The sequence below is a fragment of the Cloeon dipterum genome, chromosome 1 (genome assembly GCF_949628265.1).
Source record: "Cloeon dipterum chromosome 1, ieCloDipt1.1, whole genome shotgun sequence".
Taxonomy (NCBI): Eukaryota; Metazoa; Arthropoda; class Insecta; order Ephemeroptera; family Baetidae; genus Cloeon; species Cloeon dipterum.
In genome coordinates, this window is record NC_088786.1 from 3,651,236 (window position 1) to 3,671,147 (window position 19,912).

At 41.9% G+C, this 19,912-nt stretch overlaps 2 protein-coding genes across 2 annotated transcripts in view; one reads left to right on the forward strand and one right to left on the reverse strand.

Moving 5' to 3' along the window:
* LOC135937016 (uncharacterized) overlaps positions 1-12,580 on the forward strand; it is a 123,752-nt gene extending 111,172 nt beyond the window's left edge. The window contains exons 16-27 of the mRNA XM_065480085.1: positions 1,234-1,491; positions 2,263-2,429; positions 2,977-3,195; positions 4,556-4,847; positions 5,075-5,281; positions 5,507-5,675; positions 6,115-6,340; positions 7,263-7,392; positions 7,720-7,870; positions 9,524-9,840; positions 10,906-11,205; positions 11,501-12,580. Coding sequence (XP_065336157.1) covers positions 1,234-1,491; positions 2,263-2,429; positions 2,977-3,195; positions 4,556-4,847; positions 5,075-5,281; positions 5,507-5,675; positions 6,115-6,340; positions 7,263-7,392; positions 7,720-7,870; positions 9,524-9,840; positions 10,906-11,205; positions 11,501-11,746 — 2,682 coding nt within the window. The 3' untranslated portion in view covers positions 11,747-12,580. The remainder of the gene's footprint in view (positions 1-1,233; positions 1,492-2,262; positions 2,430-2,976; positions 3,196-4,555; positions 4,848-5,074; positions 5,282-5,506; positions 5,676-6,114; positions 6,341-7,262; positions 7,393-7,719; positions 7,871-9,523; positions 9,841-10,905; positions 11,206-11,500) is intronic.
* A 314-nt stretch (positions 12,581-12,894) lies between these two features.
* On the reverse strand, positions 12,895-19,911 carry Pez. Its single transcript, XM_065480094.1, has 18 exons — positions 19,756-19,911; positions 19,512-19,688; positions 19,257-19,444; positions 19,029-19,197; positions 18,275-18,430; positions 17,998-18,222; positions 17,849-17,944; positions 16,311-16,622; positions 16,182-16,249; positions 15,396-15,830; positions 15,064-15,124; positions 14,833-15,009; positions 14,566-14,690; positions 14,415-14,508; positions 14,174-14,356; positions 13,957-14,116; positions 13,495-13,652; positions 12,895-13,440 (listed from the first exon to the last, which is right to left on the reverse strand). The coding sequence occupies exons 2-18, from the start codon at positions 19,686-19,688 to the stop codon at positions 13,312-13,314; spliced, it is 2,913 nt and encodes a 970-aa protein (XP_065336166.1). The 5' UTR covers positions 19,756-19,911; the 3' UTR covers positions 12,895-13,311.
* Position 19,912: the final 1 nt, after the last annotated feature.

A 19,912-nucleotide genomic window follows, 5' to 3' on the forward strand; every position in this document is an offset into this window, starting at 1 on the left:
GAAATACCGCGAAAAGTTTGCTAAACCGTTTAAGCGTCAGGCAGCGAGCGAGAAGGAGCAAAGAGGTCTTTTGTCTCGGGTCTCGGCGGCACAAAAGCAGCCTGCCTCTGCTCTCCATTGTCCGAGGCAACAAAGGAAGGCGCGGACATAAAAGTCTGCATGGTGGCTGGACGGGTGCTATATCGCAGCTCATTTGACGCCTAATGAGTCGGTCGTCAGCGAACAAAGCGGCTATGCTTATTTGCCGCTGACGACTTCCGTGTTGACGCGTTTGAATTTACGACAGTCCCGTTGAGTTTCAATCGCCGCCGTAAAATCGACGCATATTGCCCGTAAAAGGACGCCGGCCGGCTGCCTCTTCTCCGAGATCCGATTGCCATCTCGTCGTAAACAGCCACAACCCTTTCTCTCACTGCGCTAGACGGCGCAATGCTAGATTATTGCTTTTATGCAGGGAATCGTTTTTTATCTGATAAATTCACCCGCTGAAATCTACGTCTAGATAAATTTGTTATTCTTATAAGAAAAGCCATAATTAGGGCTGCGCGTATTTAAGTTTGTTTTTAATGCGTCTAAAATTAGTTGGTTTTCGTTTCTTGACGGGAAAATAAATAACAAGAAGAATTCATCCTCATCCTCGTTGGTGTTTTAATGTTTTAAATTAACTCGACGAGTTTTTTGGTTTTATTTGTTTGAAAAATGATTTATGAAACGTTTTTAAGATGATCAACTTACGACAACTACAACGTTTTTTCTTTCTTATAAATCAGAATTTGTCTTAAATTTCCTCGACTTTAATTAAAAATACGGTTTGTTTATTTTTATCTTTTTCCTCGTTGCTGTAATTTGTCTTTGCCAAGAGTTGGAGAACTATTTAAATTTACACAGTATTCAAAGCATCAACAAAACCTGAAAGACTAAAAAGCTGTCGTCTATCTAAGCTAACTTTCCTCTCTGCAGGGAAATGGCCAAAACATTTACAGCAAAAAAACATGACATATCAATTAACGACTTTAGTTTAATGTAAAAAACTAAAACAAATATTTTCCAGCAACATTAATAATCAGATTTAATATCGCAACCGAAAATTCGTATTTTCGATAATTAAAAGCAGCCGCAGCGACGCAAATGAGATAATTTTGATTTGAAACCAGCGAAGTCTGCATTGGAACATATATATATCACAACTCTGGTTTCCGCATCAATCGAAAATCAATTTAATTTTACCCGCAGTTCCGGCTGTACACCCTGGGTTACTCGGCGACCACCCCTGAGTCGACCCTGCGCTCGGTGCTCATCTTCCTGGACTCGCACAAGAACCTGCTGCCAGGCGAAGGTGAGCCCGTGCTCGACCTGCTGACCGAGGTGCACGACTTCCTCAGGACCAGACCGCACAGTCGGCCGCCGGCGCAGATCATCGCCACCTGCAGGGCGGCCTGCCAGGCCCTAAATATGCTGCTCGAGCACTCCAAGTCACTCGTCAAGCCAGCGGTCAGTGTCCTCACTTCTCACCCACGAAATATTAAATTATAAAAAGAAACTTGCATGATTTAATCAATTAAATTACTCTAAAATTGCTGAAATTATTTTGGCTCCAAGGGAAAACATTTTTTATTTGAAGAATTAACTCGCAAGGAGAGCTGCACCCGTTTAAAAGATATATGCAGCCCGCGAAATAAATTGGAAAATCAAAATTGAAGCTGGATTTTATGATAACCGATGTGGAAAAAATTAAAACTCCCATGAGCCATTAAACTTCTACATTCGATTTTCGTAGAGCACTTCTCTCAGAAATTTTAGGAAAATCAGCAACTTTTGCAAAATTCATTCGATTTTTCTCGCTGAGCAGATTCAAAAATTGAAATTTTATTTTAATCCAACCACTTTTAAAGAAATTATGGCACATATTTCTTGAAATTGAATATTTTTTCTAATATGTATTAAAAAAAATCAAACAGTCGGTATATATTCTGGGCATAAAGTCTAAAAATGTTCCCTTTCTCCGATTGTATGCATATATGCAAAATTTCGGGTTTGACTTGGTATGCAAAAGGCGTTTAATAACATCCATCTCGCCCCTCAAGTCGCTCTGAGTAAATTCGCCGGCGAGCAATATTGGAAGGTAGTGAAAGCAAACACCTTTGCGCCGGCCGAAGGGCGGGTGCGTTTTTGTTGTTGTTGTTGTTGTTGCTGCTGCTGCTGGATTTGTGCTGGAGATTCAATAAGCAAACGCTCGGATCGGTCGGGCGAATCAATTTGCAGAGAGTGGGCCAACTGCAGCAGCTGATGCGAAAGCAGAGCCTTCTGTGGGGCTCGCACTTGGGCGCACCCAGCTCAGCCCATCTTGATTTGAGTTCCGTCTTGCTGGACATCGCCCGGCTGACCACCACCGGAATCTACAAACTTCGCTACCCGCTGCGTCCCTTTGAGTGAGTATCATTCGATTATGAAGCACGCAACCGGCAAACTCCGCTTCTCGCCCAGCCGCAAAATCAACATAGCTAATCTCACTTGCCTAAAATATATGAAATTTGTAATTTCCATTTACATTCGTAAATCTAAAATTTTTTAACTCTGCTGATTCGTGTTTAAAAGCTTTTACAGTAATGAGATCAATGAAATGTAAACACTTTCGTTTTATTTTTGGAGCTGGTTAATGAAAGCAATATTTGTACACATCCGAATCCAGTTAGTGAATAAGCCTTTCATTTGATTTAATTTCAATTTTTATATATAGCACCTGTACGAACGAGAGAGGAACAAATATTTCGTTCTCTATATTCGCCTCTCAAACCATATTCCTGCTAATATTTTTTTCAATCAAACCGAAGCATTTCTTTCCTCCAAACACAATAATTTCGCCTCAATCTAAAACGTCACATCCCCATGAGTTTCCTTACTGTGAGCCGTCGTGCACTAATGATCATTACTTTTTCTCTTTCTTTGTCTGTCTTTTTGAAATGTCATCACGCTCAGTTACCCGGGCTGGTTCACGGACAAATTGGACGTGCGCATTCAGGCGCCGAGTGTGAGCAACATGAGCTCAGGGGCGAGCTCGAATAAGAAGTCGGCGGCGACGACCACCAGGGGACAGCAGGTGCAGCTCGCCCCTGTGGACGCCAACGTGACCATCGCGGTCATCATCTACCGCTCCTTTACGAACTTCCTGCCCGAGAGATACATTTCGCGCCTCAGGTACACCATAGATGAATTAATTTTTCAGAAGCGACCACAAAGAAAATCGAGAGCCGTTTTCCCAATGGGCTCAGCACGCACCATCTCTTTTTTGTCCAACAAATATCTGGGAAATAACCTTTAAATAATATTCTCTGGATTGAAATTGTCGTTTAATTTTAGAGCTCTCGAGTTTGCATATTAATCAAGTGGCGAGCATAAATTGGCACCTCATAGAAAAATCATTATTTCTTTCACTTAAAGGGAAATTAAGCTCGTAATTCGCACACCGTTCGATAAATCACGACGAGAGGAATCGAAATCAAACCAAAAATAACTGACAAAACCGTTAAATTTGGCAAAATCTGAAATTTCAACTTTCTCGGTCCTGATTTTATTATTGCACATTAAAGAGATTAATTTCATAGCCAGTATAGACGCAATGGACCTCTCGCTACAGCCAACGATGCAAAATATCATTAATTGTTGACCTGTAAAGATCTACTTTAATGGCGGCCACCGGAACAAAGATACCCGGCCAGGGATTTGGCGCGTTTGCGGCGTAGTTTGAGGCGGGTGGTTTTACTTTCGGAACTCCTTTGGGGATTTTCGCAGATAAAATGAATGATTCCGGCACACGCTAATCCACTTTTGGATCCGGTGCAACGCACGCAGCCGACCAACTTTCCCGCAAAATTGCTCTCTGGCCGAGGTTTATTCAGTCTTGCGTTTCGCAATTTATCAAAGCGCTTGATTAATTCTACGGCATGCCTTTTTCGAAAGTTTTCAGTTTCTTCTCGTCTTTTTCGCTGAAATCCGGCTCATTTTTAGTCCGCCTCCATGATTATGAGACGTTTCAAAACAAATTTCTTTCTTTTGATATAACGCAAAAGTAGTTAACTTATTTTATTTTCAACTTTCAAATGATCAATATAATGCGAGGAAATATTGTTAAAAAAATCCAGACTCTTCTTTGAAGCGTGTAGATCGAGAAATTGAACTGTTAAAACGCATTCATTAAAAAGTTGTTTTTTCACTTCGGAGAAAATTATGATTTTTTTCTATACCCATAACAACAACCTCGTTAAAATTCTTCTAGTACAATTACACTGTTGTGAATGAAAAGAAACTGAAATCTTGCAAGGTTTCCAATTAATATGTCTGCGTCTTACAGGAAAAAGCAGGAAACTTAACAAAATTTTCTCTTTGAATCACGAAAATGTGGAAATTAACATATTCTAGGCTTGAAAGGTTGAGAAATTAGTTATAATCTCAAAGTCTCAGTCATTAAAAGCCAAAATCATAGATTATTTAGTAAAACTCTGAAAACAATTTAAAAAAAATCCACTTTTCCGCTACCATTCCTATTTTATTTCAACAGGGATGGCGATTCGGTGGAGCTGCAGTTGAACTCACGCGTGTTGACGATCGCTGCGACGCGCGGCCTGCGAGAGGAGGCGAACCTGCTGGACGTCGAGTTGGAGCTGGAGAGCAGGCCGACGTCGATCGCGCCCAGCGATCGGCGCCACTGGAACGCAACGTGCGCCTCGTTCAGCGGCAAGTCGTGGCTGGTGGACGCGTGCCAGGTCACCTTCGAGTCGGACAACGTGACCAGGTGCAGGTGCCTCGGCTCTGGCACCTACGCCGCCATGCTCGCCATGCACGCACCCCACGTCAGTTTCAAAATTGGCTGTATTTTTTATTTATTGGCAGTCAATTTTTAGATTGCTTTTTACTTTGCCCTTCAGATCAATCACTATCTCAAAAAAGAACCAACTTATTCACTTTTCTTCTGTCAGCATTTATTAAATAAAATGGCTTTTTACAAAAAGAACTTAATTTGTACAAGCGAGCCGAGGGCAGGCAATTAATCAAGAGTTGCTTTGTTTGGGCGGTGCAGAAGTCGTCGTCAGCGCGCTCACCGCAACTGCCCGTGGCCGCGGGTTGTGCCTTTTGTCTTGTGCTCAGCGCCGTGTGCTGCGTCCTGTTGACGGCCCACGTCTGCCTGCGCAACTCGTGCCTCGTGTTCCTCAAGCTACAGGCAGCCGGCGCCGTGCTCGGCGCCACCAGCGTCTTCCTCGTCGCCTCCACGGCACTCGTACCAAGGGTGAGCGAAATGCAAATGTTTAAAATTTAATTTAAACTCAAATTTAAAAATATAATTTCTAATCAATCGTGATAATTCCCCTAGACGAAGCTTCATAATTTAATTTAATTTTTTTCTGCAGTTTTAACAATCCTCAATTGAATCTCGCAAATTCACTTCAGCAGTCGTCTGAAAATTAAAAGCTTTGCGTGCAGTGTGGCTTGATCTATTATTCATTGCCCCCAGGGATGGTCGAGCGTGCTGACCACAGTTTTGGAGGGCTGCCTTTTGGTTGGTCTGTCCTCGCCGCTGAGCACGCTGATGCTCGTCTACGCCGAGGTGGTGCAGATGAGACCCAGCACCGAGGTCGCCTCCATCAAACACTTGCGCCAAACCGTAGTCAGCGTCATCACAGGTAAATTTTGATTTAAATTAGCATCGAGATTTTATTTTTTACAGCGCCAATTGATTCTTGAAGGTCGAAATAGATTCGGCAGCCGAATCACTCAATCAAAAAGTCGACACGATGGCCGAAAATCATCGGAAACGGGAAAGCCGTTATTTTGGTGTTTTTTTGGTTTGGGAAGGGGTTCTCTGATTGGCTCTTAGCCGAATCGATGGCAGCGACACAGCGATTGTCAGCGCTATAAGGTTCTGGCTGAGATTTTAGATTGGTCACTGCGGTTCTTGTTCAGACCTAAAAACCGCTAAAATGATGCTTTTACGTTTGCCAACTTTTTCTATTTGCTTTTTCGAATTTAATTAAAAGTCGAGGGTGAGGGGGCCAAACAAAAGCGTGTTTGTCGGTGCTCTCGAGCGAAAGTGGTAGAGTAAACGCGGCGCGGCTGTTTTAGGTCTGCCGGTGGTGGCCGTTTTTTGCTCGCACCTGGCCCACTCGGCCACTTCGCAGAACTCGCAGTCGGCGCTGCTCTTGACAGCTGGCACTGCAAGATTCAACATTTTCATCGCCTGCTCGCTCGGCATGACCGTCATCTTCATCGTGGTGCACGGCGCAACCACCAGGCGGCTCCAGCTGCTCGAGAAGCAGAACTCTGGCAAGAACAAGGCCATCACCCGCAGGTATTTATACAATTTTTTCTTGCATGAAATTTCTACTAATTAATTGGAAAACATGTCTCGCGAAAGTCATGTTTTCCCGTAATTAAAAATTTAAAACTGCTGTATTCTCTTGGAAGGTTGTTACTGAAAAAAATTAATATTAAAAAGTTTTCCTACCGAAAAGCGCAAAAATGTAGCACCGTAACAGAGATTTGGTTTTTCTAAGTTATTATCATACAATCCAACTTTGTTTAGGCAAAATTTGCTGGAAAAATGAAAAATTCTAAAACAGCTTTTCTAGGAAAATGGGGGTGGTGAAATTCTTTCCAGATCGTATTAAAAATTGCAAATTTTATCAGCTCTCCGAATTTCCCTAGATTTTTGCACCTGGATAGTAAAGCCAAACTAAAATTTTAACTAACAAAAATTGTTGTACTTGGATTCCAAGAAAAGCGCATTAATAAGATGCTAGAAGCGTCGTCAACTCTCATAAATATTTCATTTAAAATACACGCTTGTGGTGCAATTTACATACGTGAAATTATTTTCTCAACATTAGTAGAATACACGCATAAATGAAGCACATTGAACCCGAAGGAGAGCACCATTATCCTGGCAGGGTTTTAATCTGCTTTAATAGTTTGCATTACAACTTCATCATGAGGCGTATTATGCAGCGAGAGCGAATGTAATGAATCGCCTGCAGATGTTATCTTATGCAACCTGCGGGACAGAGGAACAAAGCGGGTTGCATGCTCGCTCTGATGAAACGGAATTAATATTCCACGCGGTGCAGTTTGTAGCAGCATTATTCGCTGCCGCCGCCGCCGCGTGGATTAATTAATGAGCCGGGTATTCTGGAAGTCGGCGGCGCGGTCGTTGGCCCTTCGCCAGCACGCCACGGATTAAAATGCACTAATCCTGATGCGCTTTTCTTTCGCAGGATCGGTTTGCTCAAGAGGGCCTCGGCTATTTTCTCCGCGCTCGTTTCCGTCATTATTGCCAGCTTGTTGCACATCAACTTGCCCAACAGGACTTATCAATTTGTGTTCAGCTTGAGCTGCGTCGTCTTGGTGAGTTTGCTGCTCCATTTCAGTCAGACAACTACGAGAGTAGGATTAAAATAGTTCCTGCAATGCTTTTTGAAAGAACTACCATTTTTATACGAGTGAGGAAATACCCTTCTTTCTGATCTAAAAGAAAAACGTGTCTTGATAAGCAGGCCTAAGTTACTTTCAGTCTGAAAATTTTCCATTTCAAATAAATCGGTTTTATTTTCCCATAAATAAATGACACGATAAGAAAATTTAATTTATTTGTTTTATCAGATAAATACAAAAATTGGATTGCTAAAATTTCGTATTAAAATTATTTTATGGTGTTAATTTTGTGTGCTCAAGGGTGTTACCCTGATCGTGAGCTACGTCATCAAAAGTGAGACGCCCCTGAAGTTAAAGGACCTCATTCAGGCCAAGAAGAAGAAGCAGAAACAGAAAAAGGAGGACGGAGCGCCCGAGTTCAGTTCCGAGTCGCTGGACAGTCCTCTCAGGCGTGAGTTTTGATCTTTTTCGGCGCACTGATTTTTCTTTTTTGCCTAAGTGGACGCGCAGGAAAAGCACTATGGCATTGTGGCCCACGTAATTGCGCACACAGCACGGATCAAAGGCAGCCAAACTTGGCTCCTTTTATCAACCTGCCCTTTCTCGTCTTGCAAATTTCCAGGCACTATTTAATTTAGCGCCGCAGCGTCTAAAAAGCTTTCCGCGACAGCGATGAGCCTCCAAATAAAAGAGAATAATAAAAAAACAAGTGAAACAGGAACACACGCAAGCTCCAGTGGCGTTTCATCTCGTAAAATCGTCTAATAATCGCATAGCATTTGAAAATTTAAAAAAGTGTTTAATTCTGACCAGAACAAATTGTGAGTCTTTTTCTGATTTGAAAGTGTTTTAACCAAAATATATTTGAATCTGGTCAGAACGCCCCTGATTGTTTCATGTGTGTTTGTTGTTTGGCTACTCTTTTATTTTTATTTCGGAGACGTTGTGTTGTGAAAGCGGCCGCTTTTAATTTTGCAGCTGTGGAGAGTAATTGAATTCAGCTCGAGCAATGGGATCCGCGTTCGTTACCCACCGCCTGCTTAATTGCTTTCCCTCCCGTCCGAGGCACAAAATACACGAAGAAGCGAGCGCATTTTTCCTTCTTGCTCCAATTTGCACACATTCGCGTGCTAATGCTGATACATTGTGCCGGATTTATTTCGCAAGAAGCAGCCCAAATAGATTTATGACGCAGCAAATGAGAATGGAATTGAATGCGCTTAGCTTCTTCGCCGTTCATTATTGTTTCCTTGTTGTCTTTGATACGGATGTGTAAAAATTGCATTTTAATTTGCAAAAAAATAACTAATGCAACCATCCTCATAAACAATTCAAGCATAATTGAGTTATTCCCTCTTGAAATTATTTGAAACAATATTAGCAGGCTTAGCTGTTAATCCCTTTTAAAATCCAATCTGGCGACGTACGTGTATGTATTGGATGAGAACTTAATTCGTGCATGCTAATTGCTTTTCCTTGTGAGCGAACCATAATTTCTTGTTGGCCGTTTGGATTTGCCCGAGCTGCTCAAAATATGCGCTGATACGATATATGTATTGATTTTGCGTGAGCATTAATTATTCAAACTCAATTTGCGCGATCCAGGGCGAGAACAAAGCCTTTTGCTCGCCACCGCGCTCTGCTGCTGCCGGGCGTTAATTATAAAAAAGTAGCCGCACCAGCCGGCTGGCTATCTCCCAGCATGTGCATGCATTACTAATGATATACACGGCGGCTGTTGTATTAATTCACACCATTTTTTGCCCTCGCAGCTCGCAAGGCGTTAATTAAAATATTCATATACATCGCTAGCTCAAGAATATGCAAATCAAAGAGTCATATTTCAATTTCAATGCTCTGAATTTTATTAATGAAACTTCGAGCTGGTTGAACTTTTTTATTTGAAATTTATGAAGCCAGAGAAGAGTTTTTAAGTGTTGGAATTTCACTTAGAGTGCAGATAGGCGTTTTTAAATGATGTAAAAAAACACATATATTGCATATAATCGATTTTGAAGAAAATAATGGGTAAATACATATCTTTCTTTATTTTCCCCTACAGTTTTTTTTAAATCTCACATGAGATTTGTTCTTGCGGTGACAGTGTTTCTACGGCCCGACGTGACGCACGGCAACGAGTCTGGCAACCCTGGCGTGGTGCTGGACGCCGAGGAGGTGTTAGCCAACAACAGCATCGCCGCGACGCCGCTGGACGAGGGCCGCGAGCTGCTGCCCGTGGGTCACTCAGCCGGGCGCAGGGAGTCGCCGAGCAGGCCCGGCAGGGACTGTCAATCAGGCACCGTCGAGACCTACGTGCAGCCGGACGCCGAGCCGGAGCGGTTCAGCCCAAAGCAGCCGACACCGACGCCGCAGCCGCAGCCCGCCAGGTGCTTCATCCAGGGCGAGGGACTCGTCGTGCAGGTCATTGATTCGCATTTCGTGTCTCAATGTGTGTGTCGTCTTGCGTTCGTCTTTCGTTTTTACCCATTGCAGCACCTCATCAATTTCCTTCTTTTCCACCGCTCAAAGTCTTTGGAACTTTTCGACGCATTTGAGGCCAAAAAATTGATGCAATTTTTTCCCGGAATATCAGGGTGAAATCTAAATTTATAATGAGGCTACAAAACGAATTCAACGGAATTTTACCCAGGAACGATATTTCGGCCATATCAGGGCGATTCCTGAGCATCCTGATGGCTTCCAAAGGGTTGAATCGCACAGGTTCTGAATGCTCTTTAAATTTGAACCACTTTAGGGCCCAGAGGCGTCGGTTAAAATGGGAAATTGATCGCTTGAGGGCTACCCTGACGCCAGGGTTAGATTTCTTACCTGCTCTGGTGGTCTAATCTGAACTCAGGCGAGTGAGCCCCAACATGTCTCGCAGGTCCAAATTAAACGGTCGTGCAATTTTGACGTTCTAAAACTATAGACCTAAATCCAAATTTTTATGCTAAACTCAAAAACCTTTATACCACCCTAGCAAGATACCAAAAAATCCGGATAAAAAAACAAAAAATTGAGGACAATATCAGCCAGCCGGCAAATTTCGGGTCACGTGGGCAGCCACCAGCCGCCGTGAATCTGGGTAAGCTGCGCCAGCCGCCGGTAAAAAAGGATTAAAAATAGAAAAGTGCAGGTGAAAAAAATTCGGACTCATAAGAACTCTCAAACTTCACGGTTAAAGTGTTGTCAGCCGCCGGGAAAAAAATCCCGCCAGTCGCAGCCTTAAATCTCGCGGCTGAGACCTCCGGGACAATATCAAATCTCTCGAACAAAATAAAATCAAGAACCTTTTTTCAATTCACAATTTCAATTTTGCCATTGTAAACTATTCCAAGGACTTTGCGTTCGGCGGTGAATTGTTCAATTTCTGTTTTCTCAACGTGTGTCCATTGTCAAAAATCGCATCACAGGAAAAGCACAATCGGCGTGTGTCTCGCGAGTCTCGCTCGACTGCTCTAACATAAAACTAATGGCAATGTTCAGGTGTGCGTGGAGCCCGAGCCGCTGAACGGCTACGTGCCGATGGCGCCGAAGCAGGTGTCGCGCGCCATCCCGGTGGCGCCGCCGTGCGTGCCCGACATCACCTTTTCGTGCACAGGCTCAAGCAAGATGTGCCCCCCTAGGGCGCCAGAGCCCATCGAGGGGCTGCCCTACCTCAACCTCTCGCCCAACGGCAAGAAATCGACGCCGCCACGCGTCACCTTCTCAGGGTGCGACTCGGTGCAAGAGGTCGACCTGCCACCGCCGCCGCCACCCCCCTTATTGGTCGGCGCCGAGAGCAAGGTATGTCGTTTTCAATCCAAAATCAAAATTAAACGTCGTCTGCACTTGAAAATGCTGTTTTGATATGGAAGAAGATTCAATTATTGCTGAAAATCAGAATGGAGTAGGAATTTTTGGAATTGCCAAGCGCTGTAAAAAGATAGCGGCCGTTTTGTGACGTCAGCAGTGTCATGGCCGCTGATGTTCAGGACACACTACTTGACGCGAAGGCCAATTAATTTTTTTTTAGAATTGCGTTAATTTTTTTTCGATCTACACACGTCCTTTATTTATTTTTTTTATGTCAATGGAACAGGAGCGGAAGCAGCCTGATGGGCGGGAAATCAGCCACCAGGACAACGTGGAGGGGATGCTGGACCGAATTTCGCACGACCTGGACTATTTGCTGAGCCGGAACGCGGGCCCCACGGAGGCTGCAGCCCCGGTGGTGTCCAAGGTGCCGCTGCGGAGCGCCCTGAAGAAGAGCAGCGCCGGCAAGTCTGTCAAAATTCGAGAGCCGACCAGCATCATCTTCATCAGCTCCGACTCGTGCGACCCCTAGCAAGACTGACGTCGATTTTTCAACCTCGTGTCTGTGATCGTTGTAGATGAAATTGCAAGTCAGAGCAACAAGGACAAATTGCACGCTTTGTTCATCGCCTGGTTCGCTTTGGAATGAACAAGGGTGCCAATTTTTTCTTCGGCAACAAGCATCCGGTTTTGCTGACTGACATTTACGCATCTGAACTCTGAACCCATTCTTCCAACAAATGTCCACACTTTTGTGTTGTAACCATAATAATACAGAGCAGTTTTCGAGTTAAAGACTGGACAAAACTTTGTTTAAAATCCCATCCTTGTTCAATCAAGAAGATTTTTTCTGTTAATCCCTTTGAAGAGACGAATCAACTAGTGGATATTTATTTCTTTTCAATAATTACCTCTTGATATTTTTACGGAGGTCTTTATGGGCTCGTAGACCATTTTAAAAATTTAAATTATGTAAAAATTACATTATTTTTATATTAGCCAAATTCATATTGTTATGCTTCATTAAAAATACTCTTGATAAGTTTTTTTAAAGCTATTAAAAATCACTCTACTTTTTCATAAATTTATTTTAATCCATTCGTGAGCTGGTTTTCAGCCCACATAAAAATTTGTGAATTAAAATTACAGACACAAATAATATCGATGGATTGATGTCGTTTGTAGGAAAAAGATTGAACAAAAAATCGAATTTTGTGTAGTTTAAGCTCAAAATAAAAAATATTACAGATGTTGCAGTCAGCAAATCGCGGCGTGCGTGCATCGTCTAGTGGTAAACTGGCCTACGTTGGGGCTCCGGCGGCCCCTGCTTGAGTACGTACACAAAAAACACGCGCATTTTGTGATATCTTACGTCGTTTCGATTCCTCTTCTGTTTTCCTGCATGAGTTGACAGTCAATTGACTAGAGAACTGAGGTGGAGACTCACAAACACACCTTCAAAATTGATTTCACCAGTGAGGACGCTAGCATTTTGATTGCAGACCTGAAATTTTCTCTCGAAACATTCGTCGCTCTTGATGTATACAATTTTCGGATTTCGAACGTAGTAAAGGCAAAAAACATGTTCATCTCAGACAACATTTCTGGCCGTTTCGATGTTAAGTACAAAAAAAACTTTGGTATTTTTGTAAAGTAAAGGGATAAAGCAAACAACTCCGCTGTAGTTTCAATTGTCAAACTTTCCCACGGAAAGCGTTTAAAAATTTTAATGCGATATATAGTTACTTTAACAACGTCAATATTACAAAATATATAAATTAAATAGGCGAGTATCTGAGCACCGACAGCTTGATAGGTATGGTTGGGAATTTTACAATTCAAATTTTAACAATTTGTCTAAGAAAATTAAATTTTCTCGAGTCTTCTTCTACCAGCAATCTTTAGTTTTTAATTTTTTTGGGAATCTTTCAGCAGGAAAAACTAAAATGTTTAAGCTGAAAATGACATATTAAATATTCGAAATCCCCCAAAAATTAGAAACCCATAAAAGGTTAGAAAAATGAATGGAAGACATTTTTTAAATTTTTGTCAAAAATCCCCAACCCTATTGATAAGGCTTGATCACTTTGTAAAAATTTAAATAAGTCTCGTGAGCTTGAGATGATTTATGATGACGCTGTGGATGAACCTGTACTGGTCCACCGTCTGCACCGACAGCATCCTCTGCATGCGAAGTTGAAGTAAAGTTCCCGGAACATCCAGTTCCTGTTTAACCCCATAGATTCACGGAAAAAATAATAAAACGCCATTCAAACTTACCTTGTTGCAATCTAGTTGAGTTTTCAAAAAGTCGGTCATTATGAAGAGTCCGGTCCTGCCGGCTCCTGCCTGACAGTGCACCAAACTGGGCCAGATGCCCGAAGCAGTACTGTCGAGCATCACATGCTCCCTCACCGACTGAACTTCACTCAAGAAACCTAAAAAATTTATAAAAAAAAACATTTGATCAGTGTAAAAAACACGCGAAATTTTGCTTTAATTTTTCATAATATATCATCTAGTAATTTTTGGAAATAAATATTAAAATGGTAAAAAAATTTCTAAAATTAAATTTGGTGTCCATTGTAATTAATTATAGGTCTATTGATCTTCTTTGGCCTAAATGAAGCTTAAATTTAGAAAAATATGCGCGAGAATATTTTGAATACGCCATTTACTAGGATAAAAAAATATTTTTTGTTTATTTATCAATTTTAAATATAAATAAAAAATAATACTCACCAAAAAAATGGGTTTCATCGTAGGGAGTTCCAAGGTCGCCCCACTCTGTGTACTGCAAAACCCAAATTAGTCTGGTACTCTTGGACGGTCGGTGTTGAAGGCGGATCTGTGAGGTGATGCAGTGGCTCGTCTCCTGCAGGAAATTACTTTGCACCTGGTACTGCAAAATAATACTTATTAATATTGCCTAATAATTTGTATTTTGGGCTTAAATTACATCTCCGTAAGAAGTGAATTCCGGGGAGGGCTGGGCAGGGTAGTGGCTTTGCTCGTGTTTGGTGCACAGGGCGATGATCATCAGCGAGCCAGTCTCCCACACCATTTGCCAGTGCAGGCCCAAAGTTTCTCGACTAGGTGCTTGCGCTGCGATGTAGTGTCTTTCCGAAATCCCGCTTCCTAACTGTTTAAATTAAATTAATTCGTGCTTGTGCAAACTTTGAGAAATTTCGAATCAATACTTTGACATGAGACGCGTTTATGTAGCCATTTTTGTTGTTGCCTCTCGCACTTAATCTGACCCGGTTGTAATCGTAGCAAACGACATCTTTGTATCTGAAGAAATTTTTGCTAATTTATCTGTGTTCAAGGTGCAAAACATGGAGAAAATACCTATTTTTTGATATGTTTTCCGGGCTTAAGGCACAGGTGCAAGGCTCATCCTCCTTTTTCCTCGGTATGTGTTCAAACTCCAGGAACATTTGGCTGTCGGCCAGCTTGCGCTCCAGTCTCACACACTAAAAAAATGAACACAACCTAAATCATACTATTTTACTCTAAAAACAATGATGGACTTATAAAAAACTAGAAAGTTTGTCATTAATTTTTCTGGTCTTCTATGAAATAAAAAATCCTGAACTGAAATGACGAGAAACTGACCAACGCATCCCTTGTCGTTGGGAGGGGCAATTCGGAGGTGCGAGAGTCGCTGAGGCTGGACCGCGAGTCGCTCTTGCTCTTGCCTCCCAGCAGGCTTCCCCAGCTACTTTTTTTCTTCTGCTTGGTGGCCGTGTTGCTTGGAGACGCGCCCCAGGCAGCATGTTGCGCCGCCAATTTCTGCAATTTGATTGAAATTTGAAGGATACGCATTGCAAAAAGGAGTAGACTCACATTCGACTCTCCTGGAGGCTGCAGAAAGTGCGGATTTGATGCTTCTGTGACATCCAATGACCTGACGATTTATTTAAGTTATTTCAATTTTTAATTTGAGGTTCTCTTGAAATGACATGATATTAAAAAGGTGCTCTCTTAATGACTAGGGGATTAATTTTTGGCTGACCTGACTCAAAGTTTTTATACTAAATTAGATTTTATCTAATCAAATGTGATTTCTTGCACAAAGGTCTTAATTTGAAGGAAAAATCTGCTGTTGAGAAGTTTTCAATTTCCTTGGTGTTTTTTTTCTTTTCAACTATAAGAAATTTTACTTTGAAATCTCTCACCTATTTCTTGGCAGATTTTCAGGCGCACTCTGTATACTGGAGGTGCGTGCCCTGATTCCACTGTTGTGCCAGTCATCCGACGAATACCTGAGAGGAAAGTTCTCGTAAATGGGCTCTGTGGACCTGGTGTGCGTAAGTTGCTGGTGGGCGTTGTTCGGATTGTGAGGCGCGTAGAGCAGCTGCTGCTGGTGGGTGCCCTCCTCGTGGTACTGCTGAAGATGCTGCTGGCTGAGCCGAGAGTTGAGCAAATCTGGACTGGAGCCGTGCGCCGTCAGGTGGGACGCCTGGCTCGGCGCACTCAGCATGTTTGCCAGGTCAGGCGTCGACGACGAGATGGACGAGTACGGCGGCGGCTGCTTGAACAGTTGCAGCAGCCGTATCCCGTTGATCAGCTGCTGCTGGCTTGTATCGTTGATCGCTTGCAAATCCGGTGTACTAATAAAAAATTGAGTTTTGTACTAAATTTTAATATTTGTCGTGATGGACAAAACAATAAGTCGTCCTGGTCCCGGCAAAATTGCGCAACGTACAACAAACACCCAAATTTTCATTGTCGAATTGATTGTTGACCTTTTCTTGCAACAAGGAAATTCGCGTTTGGTTGTTGAAAGTTACGCAATTTGGCCGGGACCAGGACGAAGTACCTTTTTAAAATAAAATAAAGAAGGAAACCCTGAATATCTCCCAATTTAAATTTTATGTATCAGATGGGTGATTTTTTAGACTGGTTAAAATTTTAAAATACACTTATAGTTTAGATTTAAGAGTAACAAAAAAAAAAAATACCTGTACGTCACAGCTTCCACGTGTCTCACAGGGTTGGCCTCATCTTGGTAGAACTGGTATTGGCTTGTCTGGAAATTTGAAACCAATCTAAGTTAAAAAAAACTTTCCTATTCAGTCTCTCATCCTCACCACTTCACACTGCGTAGGGATTTCCGGCTGGCTGCTGTGCAAGAGCTGTTGGTACCGAGCCTCGCCGAGCGTAGCCACCTGCTGATATTTTTGTTTAATGGCCGTTTCGTAGTCGGGCGCTGGTCGGTATTGGGGCAGCAGCGCCCGCAGTTTGTCGTTGCTGGCCGGCGTGTAGAGCTCGCGGTTCGACTGAGCGCGGTTGAAGCCCGCAGCTGCCATCCTGCCGTTCACAGAGCAATCTGGCGTGTACAGCAACTCAGGCACGCTGCCAGAAATATTTGTGCTCCTCATTCCAGTCACCACTGGTTCTTCCTTCAAAGAAAACGTTTTTAAAAGCGATTAGTTAAATTTTAGCGTTGTTTTAGGGTAATATAAATTTGCGAATTTTGAGCATAGCAAAATGACTTAAACTGCGATTTTATTGTACTTTGATTCCCTACGTCTTGTGTTGTGTTGTGCGACAATGGGAGAATCGCCTGCGTGCGAATTTCGTTTGATAGGTAGCTCGAGACGGGAAATGCACCCTGGCGAATTATTAGTTAGTTGGTATTCCAAAAACCCCAACGAGGTGAGTCGCAAAATTTGTGCGCTCTCAATCTCAACCGTCGAGCATTTGGTGCTCGGAGATATCATTTTTGATTCTGAAAAAACACTTAACGTCAATTATTTGGACCGCTAATCTGACTTTTGCAGCAGTTTCGTGTCCCGTGTCTCACCAAGGCGTCCTGATAGCGCAACACCCCATAGGGGCTGAACCATGAGCCAGCCGCCACCCTTCCGCTCATACCAGGACTGACGCCAACCTTGTCCTGAGCTGTCGCCCCTCGAACACCCACCCCAAAAGTTCCAATTTCTATCAGAATAAAAACCAACCTCAAGTGCACGAAGAGAAAGTTAATTAAATTCAAATTGTTAAGCACTCATATTTTGCTAAACTGTTCAATTTAATTAGTGCCACGGAAGCATTCAATTTTTTTACTAATTCCTCGTAAGTAATTTTCGCTATTTCAATATATTACTCATTTATCTAGCATTAAAATTGTATTTTATATTATTTTTTCTTTAATTAACATTTTTTGATTGATCGCCATTCCTAGTTTCTAAAATTATAATTTCATTTTGGATCCGTTTACTGCAAATTACAGGATTTAAATACTAGAAAGAATCAAAACAAATATCCTCTTCCGACATTAACAGATGGCATCTCTCAAAATTTAAAGTAAATATTCGAAACTGATCTAAAATATGACGAAATTGAAAATAATTTCCAGCAGTAAAATCAAAAAGAATTTTAAAACTATTGAAAGAGTCATGATCAAGTCAACATAAAGACGAGATATTTTTTAATTATGGATTATTTTTCGTTACGATTTTGTTCACGATGATCTACAAAATAGGTTGCAATTGGATTGAATTTTATTAATTCATTTTAATTGTTACGAAATATTTCACAAAATACCCCTTCTTGCAGCTAAAATCCTTTTTATTTAAAAAATGTTCCAATTTGTATGAGAAAAATCTGATTAAATAAAAATTACCTCAGTGACTGATGTAATAAGCTGCTGGTAATTGGGGTCGTACCATTGTTGGGTGGCAGGAATGGTAGGCTGCTCGTTTTGAATAAAAAATGTGTGCTGCAAAGATCAAAATAAGTCAATCATCGACCCAAACAAAAATATTTACTCACTTGGTGCAAACAGAGCCTCCAGAGGTATTTGGCCAGATTGGTGCTGGCAAAGATGAGCTGCGAATTCTCCATGTCATTGAGACCCTCTATGCAAAGACTGCGCTTGTGATTGACGACGTTGGCGATGTCTCCCCACTTGTAACTGCGGTAGTAATTTCCCAGGATCTGCGCCACCGTCAGTCCATTCAAATTTACGCTCAGCACTATCTCGTTGCCGTGATCGTCCTGGTGCATTTTATTTTGATAAAAAATAATAATGATTATCTTGATACTGTACCTTGCCGGCAAAGGTTTGCTGGCCGTAGCCCTCGAGTTGCTGCGCAGACAAAATGTAGTATTCCTCGGCGATGTGCTGGGCCAGTCCTCGTAGAGAGCTGTGCTGCAGAATTGCTGCCTCTGTCATGGCATCCATTGGCACTTGCTTTATCAGTGGCTGCAAAAAATTCACGTAATAAAGAAATACATTCAAGAATGGGGATATTGACTTAAATTTTTTATTTTTGAGATGAAGAATTATTGGAATTATGTCTAAATAAGATTTAATGTCCATTTTTGAAGAGCCTTGAACTTTAATTAGGGAACAGCCAGCACACTATTTTGTATTTTTCAGGAAATTAAAAAAACCTTCAATCGTGTTATATATGGGTTTTTTCATTGGGAAATTGCTTAAAAAAGGACATGGCCCCACACAACCAATAATGATAAATTGTCTAGTGTGCAACTAACATGTGTTTGGTTACACAGAAAATAATTGAATGGTCTATTCTAAGGACACCAGAAATGGAAAAAAATATTTAAATGGTTATGTCACCAAATTTTCCTGAACATTTCAACATTTGTAATTATTTAAGCGGAAATCTAAAAATTAAAGCATTTTTAATTTAAATTTTGATCAAGTTATTTTTAACTTTTTAAGCTCCATTATTCACAAACTCAATGAAATTGAATCAATTGCACGATTTGTATTGTTTAATAATAATTATTATTTCTCAACAATATGTACATTTAAATTAAAATAAGTGACGGCCTACCGCTGGGAAGAGATTAAAGTCCTTGAGGTACTGCGCTGTGTGCTTTCCAGGCTCGTGGTCTCCAAATTCGGCCTGCATCGAGTATCCGGCGAGAAGGACGGCCTGCTTTGGACTGCAGTTAACCCTGCCTTCGATCACGTCGCTTTTCAGCTGCAGGAAATAGTGGTACCTGTCGGCAGGAGGAACAATTTTAATTAAAATCAAGCTTGAAATCAAAGGTTCGCGCACCTGGTGATCTCGTCCGAGAGCAGTGAGAGTCCAGTGACAAAGTAGACGACCCTGAGCTGCAGGTTGTTTGAGTTTGCGGCGTATTTGTTGAGCTGCCTCTTCAAGGGCCTGTTCAACTCGACCCATCTGTGCGAAGGGTGCATGCTCTCCTCGGGCTTTGTGGCATATCGCAGGCCGAACAATTCAGGCTGAAATAGTCGGGGTTGGTTACAAAAATCAATTAGACAAGAATGATGATTTTTTTAAGAGTCCCACCTGTTGAAGGCCGAGGCGCTGGCAAACGTTGTCTCTGCACTCGAGGCCGATGCTCTCGGACGAAAGGGTGCACTCGACCGTGGTGCCATCGAGAAGCTCCACGCAAATCACGAACACAGTCTTGGACACCACATTGTAATTTTTGCTGCTCTTCTTCAGTCTCAGTTTAAAAGGCATCTGTCAAATCAAAACATTACCCACATTTTAGTTGTCATTAATCTGATCAACACTTTTCGCATTTCACCTTCAGTTAGTTATTTAAGCCAGCTAAAGCACAGATTGTAAGCCATAAATTATTGCTTTAAAGCCTTTGAAGAAGCTAAAGGAGTTCTGAATTCTGAAGCCCTTCGTCGTAGAACTTCAGTCACCAAAAATTTGTTATTATTATGCACAGTTTGTAT